Source organism: Macrobrachium nipponense, chromosome 46 (assembly GCF_015104395.2).
Source record: "Macrobrachium nipponense isolate FS-2020 chromosome 46, ASM1510439v2, whole genome shotgun sequence".
NCBI classification, from domain to species: domain Eukaryota; kingdom Metazoa; phylum Arthropoda; class Malacostraca; order Decapoda; family Palaemonidae; genus Macrobrachium; species Macrobrachium nipponense.
Window position 1 is genome coordinate 10,344,990 of NC_061106.1, and position 23,776 is coordinate 10,368,765.

Sequence of the window (23,776 nt, forward strand, 5' to 3'; positions counted from 1 at the left end):
TTTTTATATAAAAACGTCTTGGATAGCAGCGGATATAGACTGATGACGTCACAAGCATGGCAGTAAAAGGTAAACAATGAGCCGGAACAGACCGTGCGGTAGTTATAATCGTAAAAGTTGAGAATAGATAAATTTCGAGACCGAAGTACATTATCATATAATCCTAAACTATGTGTAAAGTGAGCCTAAACAATATAAGGGCTAGATACATATATGCCAAAGGTAATTAATGTTGTAAGGTGAGGTGTTAACTAGTTTTGCCTTACGTTCCAAAGAGCCGAGTAGCCTAACTAGCCTAACTTTTTCTAACTTTGAGTTTAACATACTACGTCAATCTAGGCTACCTATTAGCCGCTCCCTTCCGCCTATCCCACCGAGATCCTATCGTCGACATTTAACTGGAGGGGTTCCTGTCAAAGGCGGTATGATTGCGCACTCGTTTCCTTTCGATATAATGGTTTACCCCTTACCATGAGGAACTGCGTCTTAAGAATTTCTGACAGGTCGGATATATAAATAATATAAGATGATTACTGTAGAGGCTATATAAATTTAAAGTATGGGATATTATGCTGCTGAGGGCTTGCCGATTGACCTGAATTAACCGATGAAGGCCATTTGAGCCTAGAACCCGATTGCCTGGCTTTAGCCTTCTAGGTCTGCTGCTGTCCAACCTGATTTGTAAATTCATGAGCCATATTATAGACATCAGTTAAACTTTTATTATCAAATTTGAGTCTAGGTTTTCACTCCTATTGCAGAAGTGGTTCGACTGCAAAAAGGAATGACAATACTCCTCCTCCTAAGCGCCCTCGCTGTAAAGTAATTTACATGAGAATGCAAATGAAGAATTATTTACAACTTATAATGAGATAGTAGTGACTATGAAGAATTTAACCTGCTTACCTTTAACAAACCTATTCCTACTTATATATCTAACAATTTTAATGCTGTGCCCTCCATTCATAGAGATAGGAAAATACAATTAAATGACTCCTTAATTGCATTAACATTAAGTGAAGGAGACAAGAACTCTCATGATCAATTCTTTGTTTGTAATCATAATAAAGAACTTGCAGACCTTTTCAAATTGATAAATTTGCCAAAGTTGAACTTTTGGCCAAGTGGCAGGTTGTTTAATGAAGATTTCAAGAAGAAATTTCACTTTGATATTGAAAACATTAAAATGGCTATATCTTCTTTTCAAGGGCATGCAGCTCTGGCGCAATTAGCTTACCCCTCTAAGATTAACGATATTGATTTCATTACTAAAGTGATAATTGGGCCTTTCAGGAAACACATTGACCTCATTAAAAGTTTAATCCGCTCATTCAGAAGCAGATCTTTACCCAGGAACCTCAATTTAGATACCAGAGATGCTATTATTAAAGCTGAAACTAATGATATATGGGTCTTATCAGATGATCAAAGGAAAGCTATTGCTTCGTGCTTTTGAGGCGGTTCCCTTCCTAGAGGATGGGGTACATTACTTCGAGAGGTGGAAGGTTCAACTTTGGCAAGCATCAGGGCTACCCCACCAGAGGGAAATTTAACTTTTACAGAGGATTCAGGGGAAGCTTTGGGTTCAAGAATATGTTCAATCCCTACAGGCGAGGTATCAAGAGAGGTGGCCGAAGAGGGGGAAGGAGTACAGGGGGACAGACAGTAATTAATTCAGACATCAAAGATAAGAAACAAAACTAATTATGCTTTAATTCTTAATACCATCGAGCCCTGCTCGGACCAAGAGGAAAATAACCTGGAGCTACACAGTAAAGATAAAAATTTGGCAAATGTACCCACTAACAATTCAATGATATTGGAAGAGTTAAAGCTCCAAGGAAACCTCTCACGCCCCTCCAGTAAGTGGGATAGGTGAGGTCATTGACAAATAAATTAAAAAATTGGCAAAAACTCCAATTCTTCTTTTGCATGCAACTTGATCAGTAAGGGTGTGAGACTCCCATTTACCAATAAAAATAAGGCTCAAAAGACTTTGAAAAGATTAGGGGTTGATAGATATTATTCTTCTAGCAAGAAAATAATACTAGAGAGAGAATGTAAACAGACTACTAGACCTAGGGTAATAGAACAAATTAACAGAAATTCTTTCTACTATTCTAACCACATATTTTACAAGCTTAAACCCGATGGGAGCATTCGCCTAATCTTCGATATGAAATGCCTTAATACTATGATCAAGAAACCTTCTTTCTCTATGCTGAAACCTAAAACTATATTCCCTTATTTGCATTTAAACAACTGGGCATGTAAACTTGATTTAAAGGATGCTTATTGGCACGTCCCTCTTCATTCAAGTGCTCAAAGATTCTTAACGTTCAAATTAGGAAAGCGTAAATTCAAATGGACGGTTGTTCCTTCGGGTTAAAGACAGCTCCCTACATCTTTTCCAACTAATGTACACTGTAGTTAAATACATTAGGAAGAAATATAATATACTCATCTTTAACTACTTAGATGATATACTCATATTGGCAGATGACTTTCACAAATGGGAGGCTCACACAAATAGTCATTGAAGTGGTCACGGAGCTGGGTTGGCAAATATGTATTAAAAAGTCTGTTATTCATCCAGTGCAAAAGATAGAGTTCCTGGGAGTTCATTATAACTTGGAGAACAAAACAATGAGACCAATGCAGAAAAAACATTGATAAATGTATCAGGCTTGCCAATACAGTATCCAACTTGAACAGATCTGACCTCAAATTATATCAAAGATTGATAGGATCACTTAACATTCTGTCCTAACTAACCTTTGTTGTTATGGTAGATACCATCTTAAATTCCTTCACAGATTTCATAGATATTTTGCTAAAGGGGATATAGAATCATTCCTTCTTCTTTCAAATCCTTTCTAGAAGAATGGAAACAGAACTAACATGTATAGTGATATAAACATTCCTAATAATCAAGTAGATCTAGAACTATTCACAGATGCATCCACTTTGGCTGGGTGGGTGGAGCATTAGTAGGAGAACATGGCATACTCTCAACTAATAATACATGGCTACAAAATGAGAATACTCTGACATTAACATTAGAGAACTACTTGCATGCATTTACTGTATAAAACACTTCAGAGACAAACTAAGAAACAAAGTAGTACTAATTCACATAGATTCACAAGTAACAAACTGTTGGGTCAAAAAACATGGTAGCATTAGGAAACAAATCGGCCCAGGAGGCCATCAAAGTGTTACTAAACTCAAAAGGAAAATACAAAACTAGACATTCAAACTAAATGGATTAAAGGGAAAAAAAAGCAATGTGATGGCTGATTCCTTATTGAGAGACTTTGGTTCCATACATCCAGAAGCCACTCTTGACAATAATCTATTCAATTTAATTTGCACAGATATGAATTTCTCTCCTGAAATAGACCTTTTTACCAATGGCTTTAATTCTAAATGTAAAAGATTTGTTCTTCTGTACCCAACCACAAAAGCAATCAGATAATAATGCTCTTCACATTAGCTGGGAAGGTCTTCTCCTCTTTATGCTTTTCCCCCAGGCTTCTTACTGCATAAAGTTGCTTTTAAGATATATAACGAATGTAATAACAACATGCTCTTCTGCACTGTTTCCAGGAAACGGAACCATGGATTCCCCTAGTCAAGGCAGTCTCCAAGGAATACCGGAAGTACAAAGTCAAAGCAGAAGGCGCAACACCCACTTAAATTTGATCGCCTTCAGAATATAAAAGATCAACTACCTTCCATATTTCCTCCAGAGATATGCAACAAAAATTACTTCCAATTTACGAGACAGCTCCATGGCCAAGTACCAAAATCTATTCAGTAGCTTTAATTAAAGAGTTCATACACAATAAATATGGAAAGTAACAACAAGTTCCCTCTTTTATCAGGTGCTACTCTATTTTAACGAATTAATAGACAAGGGCCTAGCATACAACACACTAAAAGGATACCGAGCTGCTCTTGGACCAGTTTTGAAGGGATACTTTCCCAATTATTGTCTAGCAGAAGACAAGTATATTAAAGCTATGCTTGATGGAGTAAATAGAAGAAGACCCAGCAATTCTCATCAATTTCCAGGCTGGGATCTTGATAAAGTGGTTTCCTTCCTCAACACTACAAGAGATGATTCTATGCTGCTCATGATTCAGAAGACCTTATTCCTCGTAGCTTTGGCTTGCCCATTGAGAGCTAACCAATTTAATCATCTAGTATCCCTCCAGGAGCACTTTCACGCCAGAAACCATTGTGTTAAGAAACCACCCTTCCTTCATGGCCAAGAATCAGAGAAACAACTACACTCCTATTGAATTCAGCTTTAGGTGTCACCTACCAAGCCAAAAATTTGTCCAGTTAGACAATTAAACTTTTATCTGGAGTACACAAATAAAATCTGTGCAGAAAGGAACATAGATAGGGAAGACCATATTTGGCTGGATGAAAACTTCAAAATCATGTCCCTTCCAAAGATGAGGCAGCTATTCAGGGACTGTATTTTCAGAGCTGATCCAATGCCAGAAAACACTCCACCAATTTCCACTCAATCAGAGGTCAAGCAGCTTCAAGGATGATGTATAATGGAGTTACGCTGCAAAAGAGATAATGACTAGAATGAAGGTGGAAAAGCAACTCTGTATTTGGGTCATTTTATGCTCTCCTCGGTCTACAGGGAGCTTTCGATTGCAGTCGTTGCAGGACTTCATCTTCATGCCCCCTGAAGTATCGGGTGAGCAAAACCAGTGGGTTCTGAAAGCTGAAGCCTCTCTCTCTCGAAAACTGACAGTTTACTTGTGAACCTAAGTTCTGGAGAGAAGAGGCGAGGCCTTTCTTCAGACCCAGGGTCTAGTTCACCCTCCGACCCTACCCCCGTAACCGAGGAGACCATTCTGGAGGAAATAAAGGATTTGTAAAGTAATACATACAAAAGTCAACAGCTTACATGTTTCTGAAGGCCAACCATAACATTTTTCAATTATTCATAAATTTCTTTAAGGTATACTTAGACTCTTATCCTTGCATTTAGAGGAGATGCAACTTTAGGTAAGGAAGATGAGGAATATCTTGGAAAGGGGAGGTGAACTACTGTCACATTATATTATCTTAGAATATAAAGAGGAATGGAAAATGTTAAAATTCACAAATTGGAACTTTAAGTTACTACTTGTAGTAATTTGCAATCTCAAATAAATCTCACAACAGGAAAATGGAATGGTAAGTACAGATATACTTCATAGCAACTTGCAACTTCAAATATGGCGGTTTGGTGCCTGTTAACCTCGCATGTCTCTGGTTGCTCCGCCCGATGGGCATGGTTTGTGCTCGCTTACGGCTGTCTGGGGGAGGAGCCAGGGGTGTGTTGTTCATAGCAAAACCAGTGGGTCTGAAAGGCCTTGTCTCTTCTCTCCAGAACTTAGGTTCACAAGTAAACTGTCAGATCTGCATTCACCTATCACCTTCGTCTTTAACGGCACATAGTATTGTTTCTCCTTAGTTGAGATTCAACTACTATGAGAACTTCTGTCTTGCCATCAGGGACCTCGGTCTCTAGAAGGCAATTGACTTTCGACTGTTGGGCACATGCTATGAGAGAATCATCATCTCACCTTCCAGCATCGGTGGCAACAGATAGATAATTTGTATGGTCTCTCGGCATAACCCTTCAAAAGGCGAGGGTCACGTGACTACGCCTCGGATGCATGGACAGCTCGCCTCACACAACCGAACGCAGTCAGTCGGCAGCTGTCGAAGCGTCCAAGACCATCACGAGCTACGCTGTGGACTTTGTATTGGTTGATCCAGATCAGTTATTACTTCGTCCTACTGGCGTGTTCCGGTACCCAGAACTATCGACACCCACTATGAAGTGTCGGTGTCTTTATCCACTGCGGAGACGACAAGACCACGAGAGACTTCGCCGCAGTGGGATACGAGACCATGATAGACTTTGCTGCAGTGGGATACGAGACCATGAGAGACTTTGCTGCAGTGGGATACGAGACCATGAGAGACTTTGCTGCAGTGGGATACGAGACCGCGAGAGACTTCGCTGCAGATGGATAGACCAGACAGGAAGATGGATAGGCCATTGCCACCATATCCTTCTTTCCCTTTGGGACTGCCCACAAGTCCTTGGAACCTCATTTCCCTGGACCAGTGGTGGAAATGATATTGTTATGATACAATAAAGTTTCATACATACTTACCTGGCAGATATATACGATTGATGGCCCACCCAGCCTCCCCGCAGGAGACAGGTGGAAGAGAGAAAATATGATAGAAAACGGGAATGGTTCCAAGTTGCATCTCGTCCATGGTGTGCAGTTGTATAGGTAAGAAGGATGGAGAGTGACTGGCTCTCCCCCTTCCACGCCTCGTCTCTCCATTCCTCGTTCTTCGGGTTGAGGATAGGACTCGAACTCACACTGGCTGGTCGGATGATTTACGCGGTAAGCCTATACATAAGCATCCTTTTTATGTTTCTTATCAGAATCATAGAAGCAATCCCACTCCTTCCTCTAGCAAGGGGAGGAAGGAGACTGACAATAATGCAAACCCTTCCCAGAACTTTGCATTAATCCTCCGACGCCAATATTCTTCACAGCCTTTTTTGGATGAATCACATCCCTCAATCATTTTCGAATAGGCCCAGAAGTGGTGGACTCTTGATCATGCAGCCTCCTATACTCGATCAAATTGTTAGAGGGCAGCAGGGCACTCCTCCTCGCTCTTACAACCAGGAGTGAGCCAGCCTAGGTGACGCAGAACTCCAGTCAGTTCTAGAGGCTCACTCAGATTCCTCCCACCAATCAGTGAGTCTTCCTATTGTTAAAGGACCGAGGGTTTGTATTACGTATCAGAACGAATCACAACTTGTCGAAAAATGATATTGTTATGATACAATAATGTTTCATACATACATACCTGGCAGATATATACTTAGCTAAGACTCCGTCGTCTCTGACAGAAATTCAAATTTCGCGCCACTCGCTACAGGTAGGTCAGGTGATCTACCGGCCTGCCCTGGGTGGCAGGACTAGGAACCATTCCCGTTTTTCTATCATATTTTCTCTCTTCCACCTGTCTCCTGGCGGGGAGGCTGGGTGGGCCATCAATCGTATATATCTGCCAAGGTAAGTATGTATGAAACATTTATGTATCATAACAATATCATTTTCATACAATCAACTTACCTGTCAGATATATACTTAGCTGATTGGCACCCTTTGGTGGAGGGTAAGAGACAGCTAATTATGGAATAGACAGGTAAACAACATATGTTGTAGATATAAATAAACCTTGGTTCCTACCTGATAGGTGATAGACTTTGTGGCTGTTGCCCAGGAGTCTGCATCACCTCAAGAAACTTTAGCGAGATATATGATCTATGGCCAAGAGTTCTTGTGGGTCTGCCGATGGGGTCTTATCCGCTTACTCAGCAGAACCTTGAAAGGACTTTGTCAATGGGTGCTGATCCACTTATATGACAATACACCTTATGAAGGAGCACACAACCGATCCCGACCACCTGATCCTAACCACCATGTTAGTATTAAAGATTGTTCCGAGTTATCCCCAAACTCTTCACAACAACCATAACTCAAAAACACATTACGCACACATACATAAAATTTAAAAAAAAAAAAATAAAAAAAAAAATAATAATTCAATCTAATAAGATACCACAAGAGTTCCTTACTGAACAATAGTGACTGGCCGCCAGTGTGGCATCTAGCACTTTTATCAGCAGAAAGTCTAGAACATATCTAATAGAAGGTATTGTACAAATTTAAGGATCGGCGTTAGCTCCTAAACCCAGAATCGTATCCGCAGACACGAAAGGACTAGAGAAAAACATTTCTTGTAGGTCACACGAACATCTGTCAAGTAATGAGATGCAAATACCGAGTTGCATCTCCAAAATGTCGCTTCCAAGATGTTCTTTAGTGACATATTCTTTTGAAACGAGAGAGACGTCGCTACTGCTCTCACTTCATGAGCTTTCACTCTCAAAAGTCGAAACGTGTCGTCAGGACAGATCTTATGCGCATCTGTAATGACGTTTCTCACAAAGAACGCTAGAGCATTCTTAGACATCAGTCTTGTGGGGTCTTTTACCGCGCACCAAAGACCTTGTCTATAGCCCCATCTGGTTTTTCTCTGCAGGTAGAATTTTAGTGCTCTTACAGGACAAAGAGATCTTTCTGCTTCTTTACCTATGAGACTCGTTAAGCCTTTAACCTCGAAGGTCTTAGGCCAGGGATTCGTGGGATTCTCGTTTTTAGCTAAAAATAAAGCTTTAAACGAGCAAATGGCTGAGTCCCCCTTGAATCCTACTTTATCCTCTAGAGCATGCAGTTCACTAACTCTTTTTGCTGTAGCTAAAGATAATAGGAATAAGCATTTTCTAGTTAAGTCTCGAAAAGACGCCAGATGAGGAGGTTCGAACCTTGCAGATGACAGGAATTTGAGCACTACATCTAGGTTCCAGCTAGGAGGAGCCGGTTCCCTAGACTTCATAGTTTCAAAGGATCTTATGAGATCGTGGAGATCCTTATTATCTGCCAGATCTAGTCCTCTATTCCTGAAGACTGCCGAAAGCATGCTTCTGTATCCCTATATTGTGGATACAGAAAGATGAGATTCCTCCCTTAGAAACAGCAAGAAATCGGCAATTTCAGTTACAGAGGTAGTGGAGGAGGACAACTTCTTAGACTTGCACCACCTTCTAAAAACTTCACTTGGACTGATATACTCGTCTAGTGGAGGCTCTGCGGGCTCTCGCGATCGCGCTTGCAACTTTGCGAGAAAACCCTCTCGCTCTGACAAGTCTTTCGATAGTCGAAAGGCAGTCAGAGCGAGAGCGGGGAGGTTTTGATGATACCTCTGGAAGTGTGGTTGTTTGAGAAGATTCATCCTTCTTGGGAGGGATCTGGGAAAATCTACTGTCCACTCCACCACCTCTGTGAACCAATCTTGTGCCAGCCAAAAGGGGGCTATCAGGGTCATTCTTGTCCCCTTTGAAGCCACAAATTTCTTCAGAACTAGTCCAGGATCTTGAAAGGTGGAAAAGCGTAGACGTCTACGTGAGACCGACAGTCTAGTAGGAAGGCGTCGACTAATATCAGAGCTCTGGGGTCTTCTACCACCGAGCAAAAGACTTCCAGCCTTTTGGAGAGGAATGTGGCGAAGAGATCCACATGAGGAGTCCCCCAAAGAGACCAGAGACTCTGACACACTTCTGAGTGGAGGGTCCACTCTGTGTGAAGGACCTGGTTCCTCCTGCTGAGCCTGTCCGCCCTTACGTTCCTTTCTCCCTGAATAAATCTCATAAGCAGGGAGATGTTTCTCTGGGAAGTCCAAAGCAGTAGGTCTCTTGCTAGTTCGTAAAGGAACAAGGAGTGAGTCCCTCCTTGTTTCCGAATGTAGGCAAGTGCGGTGGTGTTGTCCACATTTACTTGAACTACTTTGTTCATACAAAAGGTTCTAGGTTCTTCAGAGCCAGATGTACGGCAAAGAGTTCTTTGCAGTTTATGTGCCAGGACACCTGTGCTGCTTCCCAGGTACCTGACATCTCTTTCGAGCCTAATGTTGCTCCCCAACCCTTCTCCGACGCGTCGGAGTTATAACACTAGGTTGGGCTTGGGTTCTGAACCTTCAGTGAGATTCCCTTGTTCTCCTTCAACGGGGGAAGGGCAACCACCATTCTAAGTGAGGTTTCATCTCCACTGGAATGGGAAAGGCGTCTGAAAGATGTCCAGTCTTCCAACTCCAAGACCTCTTGAGGAAGAATTGAAGTGGACGTAAATGAAGTCTTCCTAGAGGAAAAAACTGTTCGAGCGAGGAAAGGGTCCCTAGAAGGCTCAACCATTCCCTCGCTGACGTCCGTTCTTTCCCTAAGAAGAGAGAGACTTTCTCCAAGCCTTTCACGAGTCTCTCTTGCGAAGGAAATACTCGAAAACCATGAGAATCCATCTGAATCCCCAGATAGACTAAGTTCTGTTGGGGGTCAGCTGCACTTCTCGAGGTTTACGAGTAATCCCAACGACTTGATCAAGTTCATGGTCAGAATAAGTTCCTCCAAACACTGCCTCTCTGATCTGGCCCCGATGAGCCCAGTCGTCCAGATACAGAGAGATATTTACACCTTTGAGGTGAAGAAATCTCGCCACATTCTTCATCAGGCTTGTGAAGACCTGAGGAGCTGTGGACAGGCCGAAACACAAGGCCCTGAACTGAAAGATCCTTCCCCCATCATGAACACGGAGGTACTCTTCGACAAAGGGTGAATCGGGACATGAAAATAGGTGTCCTGGAGATCCAGTGACACCATCCAATCTCCTTGGCGCATAGCCGAAAGGACTGAGGCCGAAGTCTCCATAGAGAACTTCTCCTTCTGAACAAATATGTTCAGAGCGCTGACGTCTAGTACTGGCCTCCAGCCCCCCGAGGCCTTTGCAATCAGAAAAAGGCGATTGTAAAACCCCGGGGAGTTTTGATCTAGTACTAGTTCTATCGCTCTCTTGTCCCACATCTGATCCACCATCAGTCGAAGAGTATCCCTCAGCACAGGGTCCCTGTATCTGGCTGACAGTTCCCGCAGAATTGAAGTCAGGGGAGGACTGTCCTGGAAGGGGATAAGGTATCCCTTCCTTATCACAGACATTGATGAGGCGTCCGTGTTGATGCGTGCCCAGGCCTCCGCAAATCCTAGAAGCCTGGCACCTACTGGTGTTTGGAGGGGCGTAGATTCACTTTCCCTTCTTAAAGGGATGGAAGGAAGATCTACCTCTCCTCTCAGGAGCCTTCCTTTTAGAGGGAGCTCTGGAGGGAGGGCCTCCTCGAAAGGGCTGAAGAGACGTACTCGGCCCTTTCTTCTCAACCGTTGCAGCAGGTCTCTTCTTTCTTGAAGATCGAATGAGAAGGTCTTGAGTGGCCTTCTCAGTTAGTGATCGGGAAACGTCCTTCACTAACTGAGAAGGAAACAAAAAGTCAGACATGGGAGCGTAAATAAGTGCTGCTCTCTGAGAGTGGGAGACCGCCTTGGTCAAGAAAGCACTGAAAACTGTCCTCTTCTTAAGCAGTCCCGCTCCAAACAAAGAGGAGACTTCTAAGGAGCCATCTTGTACTGCCTTGTCAATGCACGACAGTATACAAAGGAGTACTTCTGGGTCGAGACCCTCTGCGTCATGAGCCTTCTTGGACATCACCCCAAGGGACCAATCTAAGAAATTGAAGACTTCCAAAACATGGAAGAGTCCCTTGAGGAGATGATACAGTTCCGAAATGCCCCAAGTCACACGGGCAGATTTCAGTCCGTGTCTTCTAGACGCATCCACTAAAGTAGAGAAATCTGCTTCAGCCAAGGACGGGAGAGAAAGACCCATATTCTCTCCCGTTTGGTACCAAATGCCCCTTCTGCCAGTGAGTCTTGCCGGGGGCATGCAGAAGACCGTCCTGACAAGCTCCTTCTTCGTATCCATCCAAGCATTCAGTGACTGAAGAGCCCTCTTCATAGAGATGGTAGGCTTCATTCTAAGGAAAGACGAAGATTTAGGTAACTTTGCGCTTGAAAACAGAGAGCGCGGAGAGGGAGGAGCGGCAGGAGTTAACGCATCCCCATATTCCTCAAGAAGAAGGGCTGTCAAGACTTTGTAGCTTGAAAGTCCTTCCCTACCGCGAGCCTCGTCTTCTGAATTCTCGTCTATCTCGGGCTCCAAAGGAGAATCCGCAGCAAAATCAGGAAGTCTTCTATCTGAGGGAGACAAACTCCTGATAGGAGAGGGACTAAGAGAGTGTACAGAGTCCCTCTTGACAAAAGTTGGTGCCTCACGTCTGGTTGGCGTATCAAGTCTGGATGACGGTTGACGCTTGTAAGACGCCTCATGCTTGGCTGGCGCATCGTGCCTAGTTGGCTCTTCGAATCTGGATGACGCCTCGCGCCTGGAAGACGCCTCGCGCCTGGAAGACGCCTCGCGCCTGGAAGACGCCTCACGTCCGACTGGCGTCCTGGCTGGCGCCTCGCGCCTGGCTGGCTCCTCACATCTGGAAGATGCCTCGCGCTCGGCTGGCGTCCTGGCTGGCGCCATACGCCTGGCTGGTGTCTCGCGCTTGGATGACGCCTCGGGCCCGGTTGACGTCCTGGCTGGTGTCTCGCGCCTGGCTGGCTCCACGCATCTGGATGACGCCTCGCGCCCGGCTGGCGTCCTGGCCGGAGCCTCGCGCTTGGCATATGCCTTTGTTCTGAAATGCATGTCCTCTTCTACATGCTTGGAAGAGGAAGCTTCCCAGCTGTGGAAGGCGCCTCGCGCCTGGCAGGGGAAAGAAGACGAGACTTCTTGATAGGAAGAGCAACGTCCTTCTTGCGAGAAGGATCTCTAGCCAGAACTCCTGCCAAGGAGGCTAGCTGCTCTTGAACAGCTAGTAGGATCCTCTTAGAAGCTTATCCCGCGTCCTCTTCAATGGGAGGAGAGGGAGATCTCGAAGGAGAACGATCCGCTACGTGCATATAGGGAGACGTCGACACAACCTTCGCCTTCTTGATCGAGGAGGGAGCTTCATCAGAGAAGCGCTCTGGGCTCGAGTTCAAAGAAGGTTCTTTCCAATGCCTTTTCAGGGGCCTGGAAAGATCCGAGTCCTTCTACCCTCGTTTAGGTGAAGGAGAGGGAGAAGAAGAGAAACACTCTCGCAGGACGCTTTTCCTAAAGCGGTCCTGAGCAGTCTGAAGCGAGACAGAGCCTGCTGAAGGGACGTCTGACCGTTGGGGATTCTCCACGACCTCCTTAAGGCTTTCGACTTTCCTTCTCCTCTGGGCATGGGAGCTTGGAAGCGGTCTAGGCCTGGGAGCGTCGCAGAGACGATCAAACGCCCCCTCCACAACACTGGGAGCACTCACTTCACTGAACACATCACTGTCACTATCCTTACCTTGTAAGGCCGCCATTTTGGACCTCATCTTGTGGATAGTAGCCTTCAGGTCGGCGATTTCAGAGGCCGATTCTGATTGCAAAGCCTGTGAATGTCCCAACACAAAGGGAGAATCAAAAACATCAATATTAGGAGAGATAGACTCAATAAAAGGCTCAATAGGCCTTGTACACACACCCTTTGCACGTCTAACTCTATCCCTCTCTAACTTCCTCAAGTAAGAAGTTATGAGATGTCTTCCATTCTTCAGCATTCAACCCCTCACATTCATGACAGGTATTAGTGAAGAACATTCAATCCCCTACATTTACGACATACAGTGTGAGGATCAACCGAAGCCTTCGGTATCCTCACCTTGCAGCCTACATTCACACACATTCTCACACTAACACTTGAATCAGACATACTGAGAAAAATCAAAAAGCAATTCCAAATTCAGTCCACAGTAGCGAATGCCAAAAACCACGATCCAGGTACGTCACCAAAACGTCCGATGAAACGATGATCAAAAGCTTTGAAATAAGATTTCAGGTCAGGAGGTAGTAACAACAATGTTGATACCACCGGCGACAGAGAAAATATGATAGAAAACGGGAATGGTTCCTAGTCCTGCCACCCAGGGCAGGCCGGTAGATCACCTGACCTACCTGTAGCGAGTGGCGCGAAATTTGAATTTCTGTCGGAGACGACGGAGTCTTAGCTAAGTATATATCTGACAGGTAAGTTGATTGTATGAAATTGTATTTTTCCTAACTATACAAACCTGAGGTCCTTTAACAAATATGCCCACCTCATGCCACCCCTCAATCTGAACCTGGGCCGAAAGGCAAAGTGGAGTGTTTACATCCGGGCAGGCTAGCCTGCCCCACGGTAGTTACTGCCTAACCACCTTGTTCAAGATTCAACAGCCGTAAGTACATTCCTATTGTTAAAGAACCTCAGGTTTGCAGTTAGGAAAAGTACAATTTTCGACAAATTGTGATATAGGCTGTTTTCAGTGTTTTTATAGGGGTTCCAACTATTCGTGGATTCTAACTATTCGCGGGGGGGGGGGGGGGGGGGGGGGGTTCTTGGTATTCATCCCCCGCGATTGCAGGGGGACCACTGTAGTTTTGCATGGAGACCAGTGCTTCTATCCTAGCTTCTCTTCATCCAGAGGATTGGATGGTGACTGGATATGGAAGACATGTACTTCCATATCCCTATTCACCCAGAGTCAAGGAAACTTCTCTGTTTCGTTTTCAGAGGCAAAGTATTTCAATTCAGAGCCCTATGTTTCAGACTGACGATGGCACCTCAAGTATTCACAAGGGTCTTGTTCCCTCTCACAAAGTGGCTACACTTGATAGGGATAAACGTCTCCTTTACTTTGACGGCTGGCTTTTAAGTTCTCCCTCTAAGGAACAGTGCACGGGGGACTTGAAGAAACTTACCTCTCTAATTCAGGATCTAGGAGTCCTAATCAATGCCCAAAAATCTTGGCTTGTTCTGTCTCAGACGATTCATTATTTCGGCATGATTTTGGACTCTCCGACTTTTCAGGCTTTTCTCTCGCCCAGAAGAGTAGACTCTTGCCTGCAGACAGTACAGGAGTTCATGGATCGGAAGTCCTGCTCAGGTCTTCAGTGGATGAGCTTACTGGGAACCCTTTCCTCAGAGGAACCATTTGTCAGACTGGGCAGGCTACACATGCGTCCTCTCCAATTTTCCTGAAGGTTCTTTGGTCCAGGAAGACTCAGGAGGACTCGTTCATCTATCCCATCTCCGAGGAGACAAAGTCAGATCAACAGTGGTGGATGTCTGTGAACAGACTGCAGGAGTGAAAGTCACTTCACCCGAGGAACCCAGGATGGGGAGCTATCTTGGAGTCTCAAAAGGTATCAGCTCTTCACATCAACGTAAAAGAACTGTTGGCGATCTTTCTTGGTCTTCAGTACTTTTCTCAACAATGTCAGGAAAGACAGTGGCAGTATTTGCGGACAACACGACAGCACTGTCATACATCTGCAAGCAAGGGGGCACTCATTCCTTTACTCCCTACCAGACAGCAAGAGAGCTCCTGATTTAGGCAGGCTGAACGTAATAGCAGACGAACTCAGCAGACAAAAGCAAGTGCTTCCGACAGAATGGACTCTAGAGCACGAGGTCTGCAAGGATCTTTGGAGGCTTTGGGGACAGCCAACAATAGACCTCTTTGCGACAGCGAAGAACCATCATCTTCCAATCTTTTGTTCGCCAGTTCCTCTTGCATGGGCGACAGACGCTATGCTTCTAGATTGGACAGGATTGGACCTGTATGCCTTTCCTCCATTTGCAATGATATGGGAGGTGACAAAGAAGTTTGCGAGTCATCAGAATGTCTCCATGACCCTAGTAGCTCCTTTCTAGCTGAGGAAAGAATGGTTTTCAGACCTTCTTCGTCTAATTGTAGACTTCACAAGACTCCTCCCTCAGAGGAAGTCTACTCAAACAGCCTTACCTGTTCAGGTTCCACCAGGGATTGTCCATTCTGTCTCTGACAGGATTTCGACTGTCAGACGACTAGTTAAAAGTGAAAGGCTTTTCAAGACAAGCTGCAGAAGCCATTGCTAGATGTCGTTGATCGTCTACTAGCAAGCTCTACCAGTCAAAATGGTCAGTTTTCAGAGACTGGTGTAGAAGACATAAGGTCTCTTCTTCTGAAACCACTATCCCCCAGAGTATAGAGCGATGCTAAACTCTGCGTTCAAGCACAGAGGTTTAGATGCCTGACACAACAATGACATTAGTGATATTATTAGATCTCTGGATACTTGCAAGTCAGAAAAGCCTAGATGTAATCTAGATGTAGTAATGAAGTAGCTTTCGGGTGACTCTTGCAAACCCATCAACTCAGTATCTTAGAAACCTCACTAAGAGGACCCTCTTCCTAGTAGCTCTGGCTATTGCTAAACAGGTCGGTGAATTGCAGGCGACAGACAAGAGATTGGGTTTTTCCCAAGGTAATGCTGTTTGTTCTCTTTCATTGGGGTTTCTGGCAAAGAACGAGGATGTGAACAAACCCTGGCCACGTTCTTTTACCATTAAGAATCTGATGGATATCATCAGACCATAGGAGGAAGAATGGCTTCTATGCCCAGTGAGAGTGTTAAGCTATTCTTTAAAGAGAACAGAAAAGATTAGAGAGCCTGTAAATAGTCTATGGTGTTCTGTGAAGTCTCTGTCTCGTGCGATGTCTAAGAACGCCATTTCCTTTTTCTTACAAGTTTGATAGTGGAAGCACACTCTCAACTCCAGGAAGAAGTATTACCTTCTATTAACGCTAAGGCACATGAAGTGAGAGCCGTTGCGACTTCTCTCGCTTTTAGGGATAATATGTCCTTAGAAGCAATTATGAGCTCTACATTCTGGAAATGAAGATCAGTTTTTTTCAGTTCATTATCATAAGTATATCAAAACTGTTTTTGAGAATTGCTCCACGTTGGGTCCATTGTCAGTGGCTGTCATGGTATTGGAGGGGGAAGCATAAGAAGCAGACTGGCCCTTTACTATCCTCTGTGTCATCTGCAAAGAGATCTTGGGTGGAAGCGTGTGTTAAACAGCATAGGTTGGTAATGATGGATTTTAAAATGAGAAGCAGGAAACCCAAGAAGAGAAAGAGAAGATCTAGAATCAGGATTTGGGACCTTAAAGGAGAAAAGGGGGAGCAATCTAGGAGGACTGTTAGAGAGAGATGTCTAGAAAGGGGGAACCTAGAATTTGGCAGGTTAAAGGGCCAAACAATAACATTTAAATTCTGGCCATTATATCTGCTTCATTTTACTATTAAATAACCTTGTGGTAACTTATCAAAATATTACTTTCAACCAGCATTAATTCATCACACAAAAATGCATTAATACGTAAAACATACCAATTTATAGCGAATAAATGAACAAAATACAAGACATCTCTTCCCCAGCTGGGCATAAACATTGAGTTCTTTTGTTGTCATGTTTCGGGATACCACCAATAGATGGTACTAGATATTGCCATCAGGTTTTCTATGATTGTGAATAAAAGAAAATGGACCATAAATATGATATTTTTATAATATAATTAGATTTTGTATATACTTACCCAGTAATTATATAGCTAAGTCTCGACGGCAGCATTAAGTTCAAATTTTGCAGGTAACACTTTGATGACTCAGTGAAGGTCTACAGTGCTGCCCCCCTACAGCAATACTAGGAACAACTTAGCTAATTACGTTAATCTGTTTTATGCATAATGTCCATAAGAGGGGAGGTGGGTGGGATCTGATCATATAATTACAGGGTAAGTATATACAAAATCTAATTTTATTATAAAAATATCATTTTTGTATATGTAACTTACCCAGTAATTATATAGCTGATTCCACACTGAATGGAGGTGGGCTCATGGACACATTCTACACCAAAGCATTAAATCGTATAATTTGAAATAGAAAAGTAGCTAGCATTGAAAAAATATAATGCTTGTCGTTCCTACGAGTTAAGAGAGTTATGCAGATGAATAGCTACTGCCTCTGGTTGGCGCTCATCTTAATTTGTAGTGGCATGGCGATAGAGCCAAGGGTTGCCTTCTACTTAGGGGTAACTTTGCGGAGAGGAGGATGGTCCTATGGCTAGCAAAGTATGATAGGTGCCTGCCCTTGCCCTGGACGCAGCACCTCAATAAAACAACCAGAAAACACTGACACCTACACTGAAATAAAATCAAGACCCATCTGCTAAGAGTAGTGGGTTCTCCAGGTACACTGTACCCCATGGCTCTCCAAACTCAGCACCTTGCTGAAAGGTGAAGAGATAATAAAAGGAGAACATCCAATGCTTTCTTCCACTAAGCCATGCCAGTCACTAAAATGGTCAAGAGATACTGGAAAAATTCAACGCTTTTTAAACCTACTTAAAACATAAAAGTGAAGATCGCTCAAACCTCTGGATGTTTGATGGAAGAAAGGGTGTAAAGAGCAAACAACGTCTGAAAATTAAGGAGGTAGAGGTAGTTCTTACATCCTTAGCTTTGCTACAAAGCATGCCAAAAAACACCACACAACAATGTTTTAATCATGAAGTCAATATAAACTAGAAGACAGCACGTTTATACAAAGAGAGAGGTTCTGGGAGGAACCCTTTTCTTCACACTGGAAGCAGAGATTTCACGCTGTCTTCCAACGCCACTCCAATTTGGGGGGGAACAATTAGTAATTGAACACTTTACGAATTAGAAAATGAATATGGAAGACAAAAACCACTTTGTTTGTCTGAGAAATCTTCTGAATTATCGCAGTGGCCTATGGGTCAATTGAGACGAAGCAGACTTACGTACTTCTGTTGTACTCATACCGTGGAGTAAACAGAAAGATGATAATGAGTCTAAAGAGACAAATCTCTCAGTCTGATGATTCTCGTAATGGCAAGTGTGGAGTTCAAAATAGGAACCATAAGCAAGAATCCAAGGCAACCAGAGACTTAGGCCTGTGATGGCCGACCAGAGATCAGAATTAGCGGTTTAACATCGACAGCAGAGGAACGATACTAATTCGAAGTGAGTCAAGCACAGAAACACTCACTGAGAAGGCAGTCACTGCTCCTCACGTGACTTCATAGGCTGAGTTGCTTGGTAGCACATTTCACCTTGGAATGCATTCGTCTTGTAGAGCCGTCAAGTTCACGACAGATACCCTCGAGCACCTACATGATAACCGCAACAAGAGGGAAAGAAAACCCCCTTGTTCGGTGATCATTCCAATACTGTGGTGTTGTTGCCAAAACATCCCCAAAATAAAAATAAAAATTGGCAACTCTTGAAAGGCCCAGAAGGCTGTCCTGAGTCTCAGGAAATTTAGAGAAGGTACTATACGTCTCTGTCACACACCAGAATTCACTTACAGGCATACACCATTACTTGAACATTACAATTGATAACAGACACATGTCGCAGAATATACAAGTACGTATATTTGTAGGCTCCTGTCGACCATGTATCAGCCTAATTCTTCTTCATTTCACTGACTGGAAAGCTCCTATGATCGAACCAAGAACATATAGGCTCTCGCATCCGAACTCTGGGGAGAGTAATCCGTAGATTCCTCTTATTCATGATGACTGTTCTTGTCCGCTTTTCTCGAAACTAGAGGGAGCGGGCGACAATGCACACTATCATCAACTTGCGGTGAAAATAGCAATCAAAAGACTTAGGAAAACTTATTCACCTAAGCAAAAAAAACGTTTCCTGAAGGGAGAGCAGAGGTTTTCACCCACCAAATGGAGCATTCTCTTCCTACAACTGGTTTGACAACGGGAATGCAAGAAAAAGAGTAGAATTGACTGCACCAAAAGATGGCAAGAACTTGCTATTTTTCGCCTCGCATCTGTCTTTGGGATCGAAACTTCACGATGAGGACTACATGAAAAACTTCTTGACTATGTGATGTCCTGTTCAAACGATGACTAACTAAAGATCACCTAGAGTAGACGAAAGCGAACGAGAAGACTATTGTCGGGCGTCCAACAGGAAGCACCAGAATACCAACAGCTGTTGCCATGTGAAGTGTGGAAAAATGCCGAGCGAGCTGAAGCAAAGACATGGACGCCTTTGACGGTGCAGAGGCAGAGCGCCTGGACAGGGAACTGGTGCTCGAAAAAACAAAACAGCCGTATGAGAAAGATTCGAGTGGCTAGGTGCCAATACCTGGTACTCCTCATGAGATTCGGTACTAGTATTCCGACGAGTGTCTAGGATAAAAGTATTGAGAAGGCTCACATACACCAACGCAGGAGCAGAGTTCAAATCTACTTCTGTGAACTACCTACAAGTCGGTATCTGTACCTGTAAGTGCATGTGATGGCATGCAAGTCCACACACTGGCTGCGAACGTCTGGGAGGACTAGCTTTCAGAAGCAAAAGGTCGCTTACTATGCTTCCAACATCTAAGTGCTTGTACAGGGCGTTCAAGATTAGTACTAATTATTAAGTAAAATAGTAATCTGTCTTTAATTTGATGACTACTGATGACCAGTTCAACCGAGGAGGAAATAAAATCTCCCATCGGATTCCCTCAGACGAATCTGCTGAGTCGCGAGTCGAAAATCAACAGAGTTGGATCAGCTAAGTTGAGAGTCAAAATCCACTAAGTCGAATCAGCCGAGTCTCAAGTCGAAAAACAACAGTCGGGTCTGCAGTCACGAGTTGAAGGAACATAAGACTGTGAGGAGTCAGACACACAGGACTGCAAGGGTGAGAGACTTCATTGACCAAAGCCTTTTCAGAGGTCGAGAGACCAAAGAATCACGTCATCGACACGATCTATTAGGTGACAAACCACTGGAATAGTTAACAACCTTGCCTAAAAGTTAAGCGGCCATTGTAGCTTTCGTTCGCAAGCTAAATCTTATGTACAGAATGAAGGTTTGTATTTGTGGTTTGTATTTCAAGTCTTGAAAAACAATTCCAAAATGGGTTGCATTGGACTGCACTAACTTAAGGAACAGATTTACCAGATAAAACAAAAAGATCCATCATATTAGTCCACAACAATTATTTGTATAAAGTCTCTTAAGGCTGTACCAAAAAAGCAAAGCTTCAAATATGCTACATACTCTTGATTAACAATTTCACTGAAATGTCAAGGTTATCAACTTACAGCTGTCTGAAATATTAGGCGGCAATGCCAAAATATATTTTGCCTTGAGAGTTCTGTTGCCCTCATTAATACAACCTTGGCATTATTGGATCCTCCAGTCTGTTCATACAATTTTGCGAGTTCACTTGCAGCTTCAAATCTCACATCATCAAATCCAGCTATGTTCATTGAAAGGTTCCACTGTAAGATACAAGAAAAAATCCACTTAAAATTATAAGATTTACTACACCTATAAAAATTGCTTAACCTAAAAATTAATCCTATCAAAAGTGTCTACAACTTGAAAATGTTAGTATTTCACAGTCAACCAATTTTAAACTAACTTTTTTGGACATTACTAAGAAAACATATGAAGTTATCAAAAACTCCCTAAACATTTGCCAATCTGCTTTTGTTCAATAAAATGATAAAATGTTCCTATACCAACAAAATATACAAAAAGGATGATAGCCTATGCTGTACTGTATTTAGAAATAAAAAGCAAATAAATATTGGGAAGTGAAGGGAAAACATTTGGAAAGAAGTATTTTTCAAGTTTTTTACACATTAGAGTCTTAACAGAATAAATATTCTTAAACAGTACATAAATGAATTAATCTCCTAATACAGTAAATGCAATTACGTATATTTACTATTCAAAAAGTATTGTACGTAATGTTACAGTAGCAGAGGAGGAATAAGTTGCAGCTTTCTGATTATTAAAACTGCAACTTAGTCCTTCCCTGCTACTGAAAGAAAACTATGAGAAAATGACAAGTTAAACAGATATATGACAAACTTTCAAAGTAATTTGTATTTTTCTAACTATACAAACCTGAGGTCTTTCTCAGATTTCTCGGGACACTTTCTTGGAACTAAATTGGGTATAAAGCCAGCATCCAATTCCGGAAGAAAATAAAGCTAATTTGAATCTTGTGTCAGGGACAATGGAAAGGCCATGTACAAGCAATGGCATTGCATTGTCTGCCCCTCTTTCCCCTTGCCAGAGAGAGGGGAGGGTTCATTCTATACAATAACAGACTATAGAATGGTTATTCAGTTATAGAACACTTCCCTGCATTGGCGCCTGCTCCAGCTTTGTGACAGCTTGATAACCTACCCTCTGCCTGCATCAGAGGGTAAGGTTGAGGGAAGAGGGAGGGGAGGAGGACCAGTCACTCACTCACTCACTCACTCACACTCTAATGCAACTGCACACCTAAAGTGAGATGTGGCCTGTCCTCTTTGAGGAGCCAGGTGAGCTACACAACTTGTTTAGAAGCCACCACAGCACCCAAGGAAAATGTGTCCACAGACTTGTGGGCAACATCCCAAATGTAGAAGGTGAAAATGGTCTGGTGCGACCACACCCCTGTCTTCAGAAACAGAGGAACTGACACATTCTTCCTAAATGCAAGGGATGGACCAGTGCTCTTGAATTTACTTTGTGAGCTCTCGCCAGGATCATACTGGAGCCCTCCTCACCTGACGCGGAGTATGCCCACTTGACTGTCTCACAAAGCCAAAAAGATATAATGTTCCTGGATACCTCTCTCTTGGTGGAACCAGTGCTAATGAAGTCGTCGACACTCAACCCAGAGATGGTGAGTCCTCTTCAGTAGCACCGCAGCACTTTATCATGACACAGTAGCATCTTGTCTGGATCATTACCAACAAAGTCCTCTAGAGAGGAGATTGTAAAGGACTCAAATCTGGTGTTAGGGATCGACAGATTCTGAGTCTTTGCTATAAAATCCAGGACGAGGTCGAGCATAATCGATCCCCATCCTCTTGAGTGTTTCACATCGAAGGAAAGTTCGTGAAGTTTGCCTACTCTATTTGTTGATGCAAGAAAATGGTTTTGAGAGTCAGATCCCTGTCTGAACTCTTTCAAGGGCTCGTATGGTGCATGAGTCAAGTCCTGAGTACAAGAGTCACATCCCTGCAGGGGGCTGAGTTCCCTGGGAGGGCAAGACCTTTCGAAATTCTTCATCAGCAACAATATCTCCAGCAAGGTAGCTGGTACCTCCACGGTCCCCATCTTCCCTGAGGAAGGAGAGGCGGGCCCCGTTCCCGGAGGAATGGTAGGACCAGCGGAAGACCCACCTGTCCCGCTCCAAATGAGTGTACACCAGGTGCAGTGGTGAAATAGCTCCTGAATACTTGGAGTGCCCATAAGACTCAGAGATCGCCACACCTGTTGAAGATCTCCACCCACGAAGGCAGACACACCTGAGTGAGCAACAGTCGAGTTAAAAGGGGGGGGTCCTGTTCGCTCAGAGGGGGAATGATCCCACCCCGAGTAGACCGAAGCCCCGAGTACAACTCCAGGTCGGGGTGTCGCCCTCCTTCCTCTGCACTTGACAAATCAAGCGAAGAGGCGGAGAGGACACATCCCCCAAAGGGGAGAGCCATACGCGGGAGCTGACAAGGAGGGAGAAAAGAAGATAACGTGTTGGTCACCAGAGGAGTTGAGGGAGAGCTTTCCAACGACACTTTGGTGGCTCTACACGGCTTCTTTCTCTTTCGTACAACTCCCACTGCTTCTCCAACCATAAGACACAAAATCACAAGTTAATGCCCGAGAGCCTTTACACCCTCGGCATCTAGTACATAAAGGATGAGGTCCACGGCATCGCTGGACCTGAAGGCCCCACACTTATGGCCTCCCACTCCAGGGCACATTCTCCGGTTGGAAGGGGGGCGAGGGGGCTTCTATGATTCGTGGGACTGCATGTTACAATCAGCGATGCACTTCCACAAATAACCAACAAAAAATAATAATAAAGTACTTACAATCACTTCCACACTAAGTTTTCTAAGAAAAACAGGTTGAAAAGTAATCCTAAGCTTTGATAATCTCATGACGGAGGTGGGCAGAGGCAAGCACACGTCTTCACCCGACGGCGGTCAAAAGCAAAGTGATATGTTTACCTCCAGTCAGGCGGGACTCCTGACCATCGGACAAGCAGTTTCTGTCGAACTACCTCGTTACTAAATCTTACGACCGGTCCAGCTGGGCGCTGAATAGTAAGTCCTTATGTAAAGGACCGAGGGTTTGTATAGAGTGTCGGAACAAACAGTATATACATATTTATTCAAAACATAAATAATTAAAGATCCCACCGGGAAAATACAAATTTTCATAATAATATTTATTATTTGGATACTTACCTACTTTTGAATTTAGCTATATCTCCCCGCCAATTAGGTGAGTCGGCATTCAAA

At 43.6% G+C, this 23,776-nt stretch overlaps 1 protein-coding gene across 2 annotated transcripts in view; it reads right to left on the reverse strand.

Annotated features, from left to right (window-relative positions):
• The window catches only part of LOC135214746 (MAU2 chromatid cohesion factor homolog), a 263,766-nt gene extending 242,999 nt beyond the window's left edge, over window positions 1–20,767 (reverse strand). Inside the window, exon 1 of one of the 2 annotated variants that reach the window (XM_064249095.1) lies at window positions 20,570–20,767. In XM_064249095.1, coding sequence (XP_064105165.1) covers window positions 20,570–20,737 — 168 coding nt within the window. In that variant the 5' untranslated portion in view covers window positions 20,738–20,767. The remainder of the gene's footprint in view (window positions 1–20,569) is intronic. The other variant, XM_064249094.1, reaches the window with a different exon arrangement.
• Window positions 20,768–23,776: the final 3,009 nt, after the last annotated feature.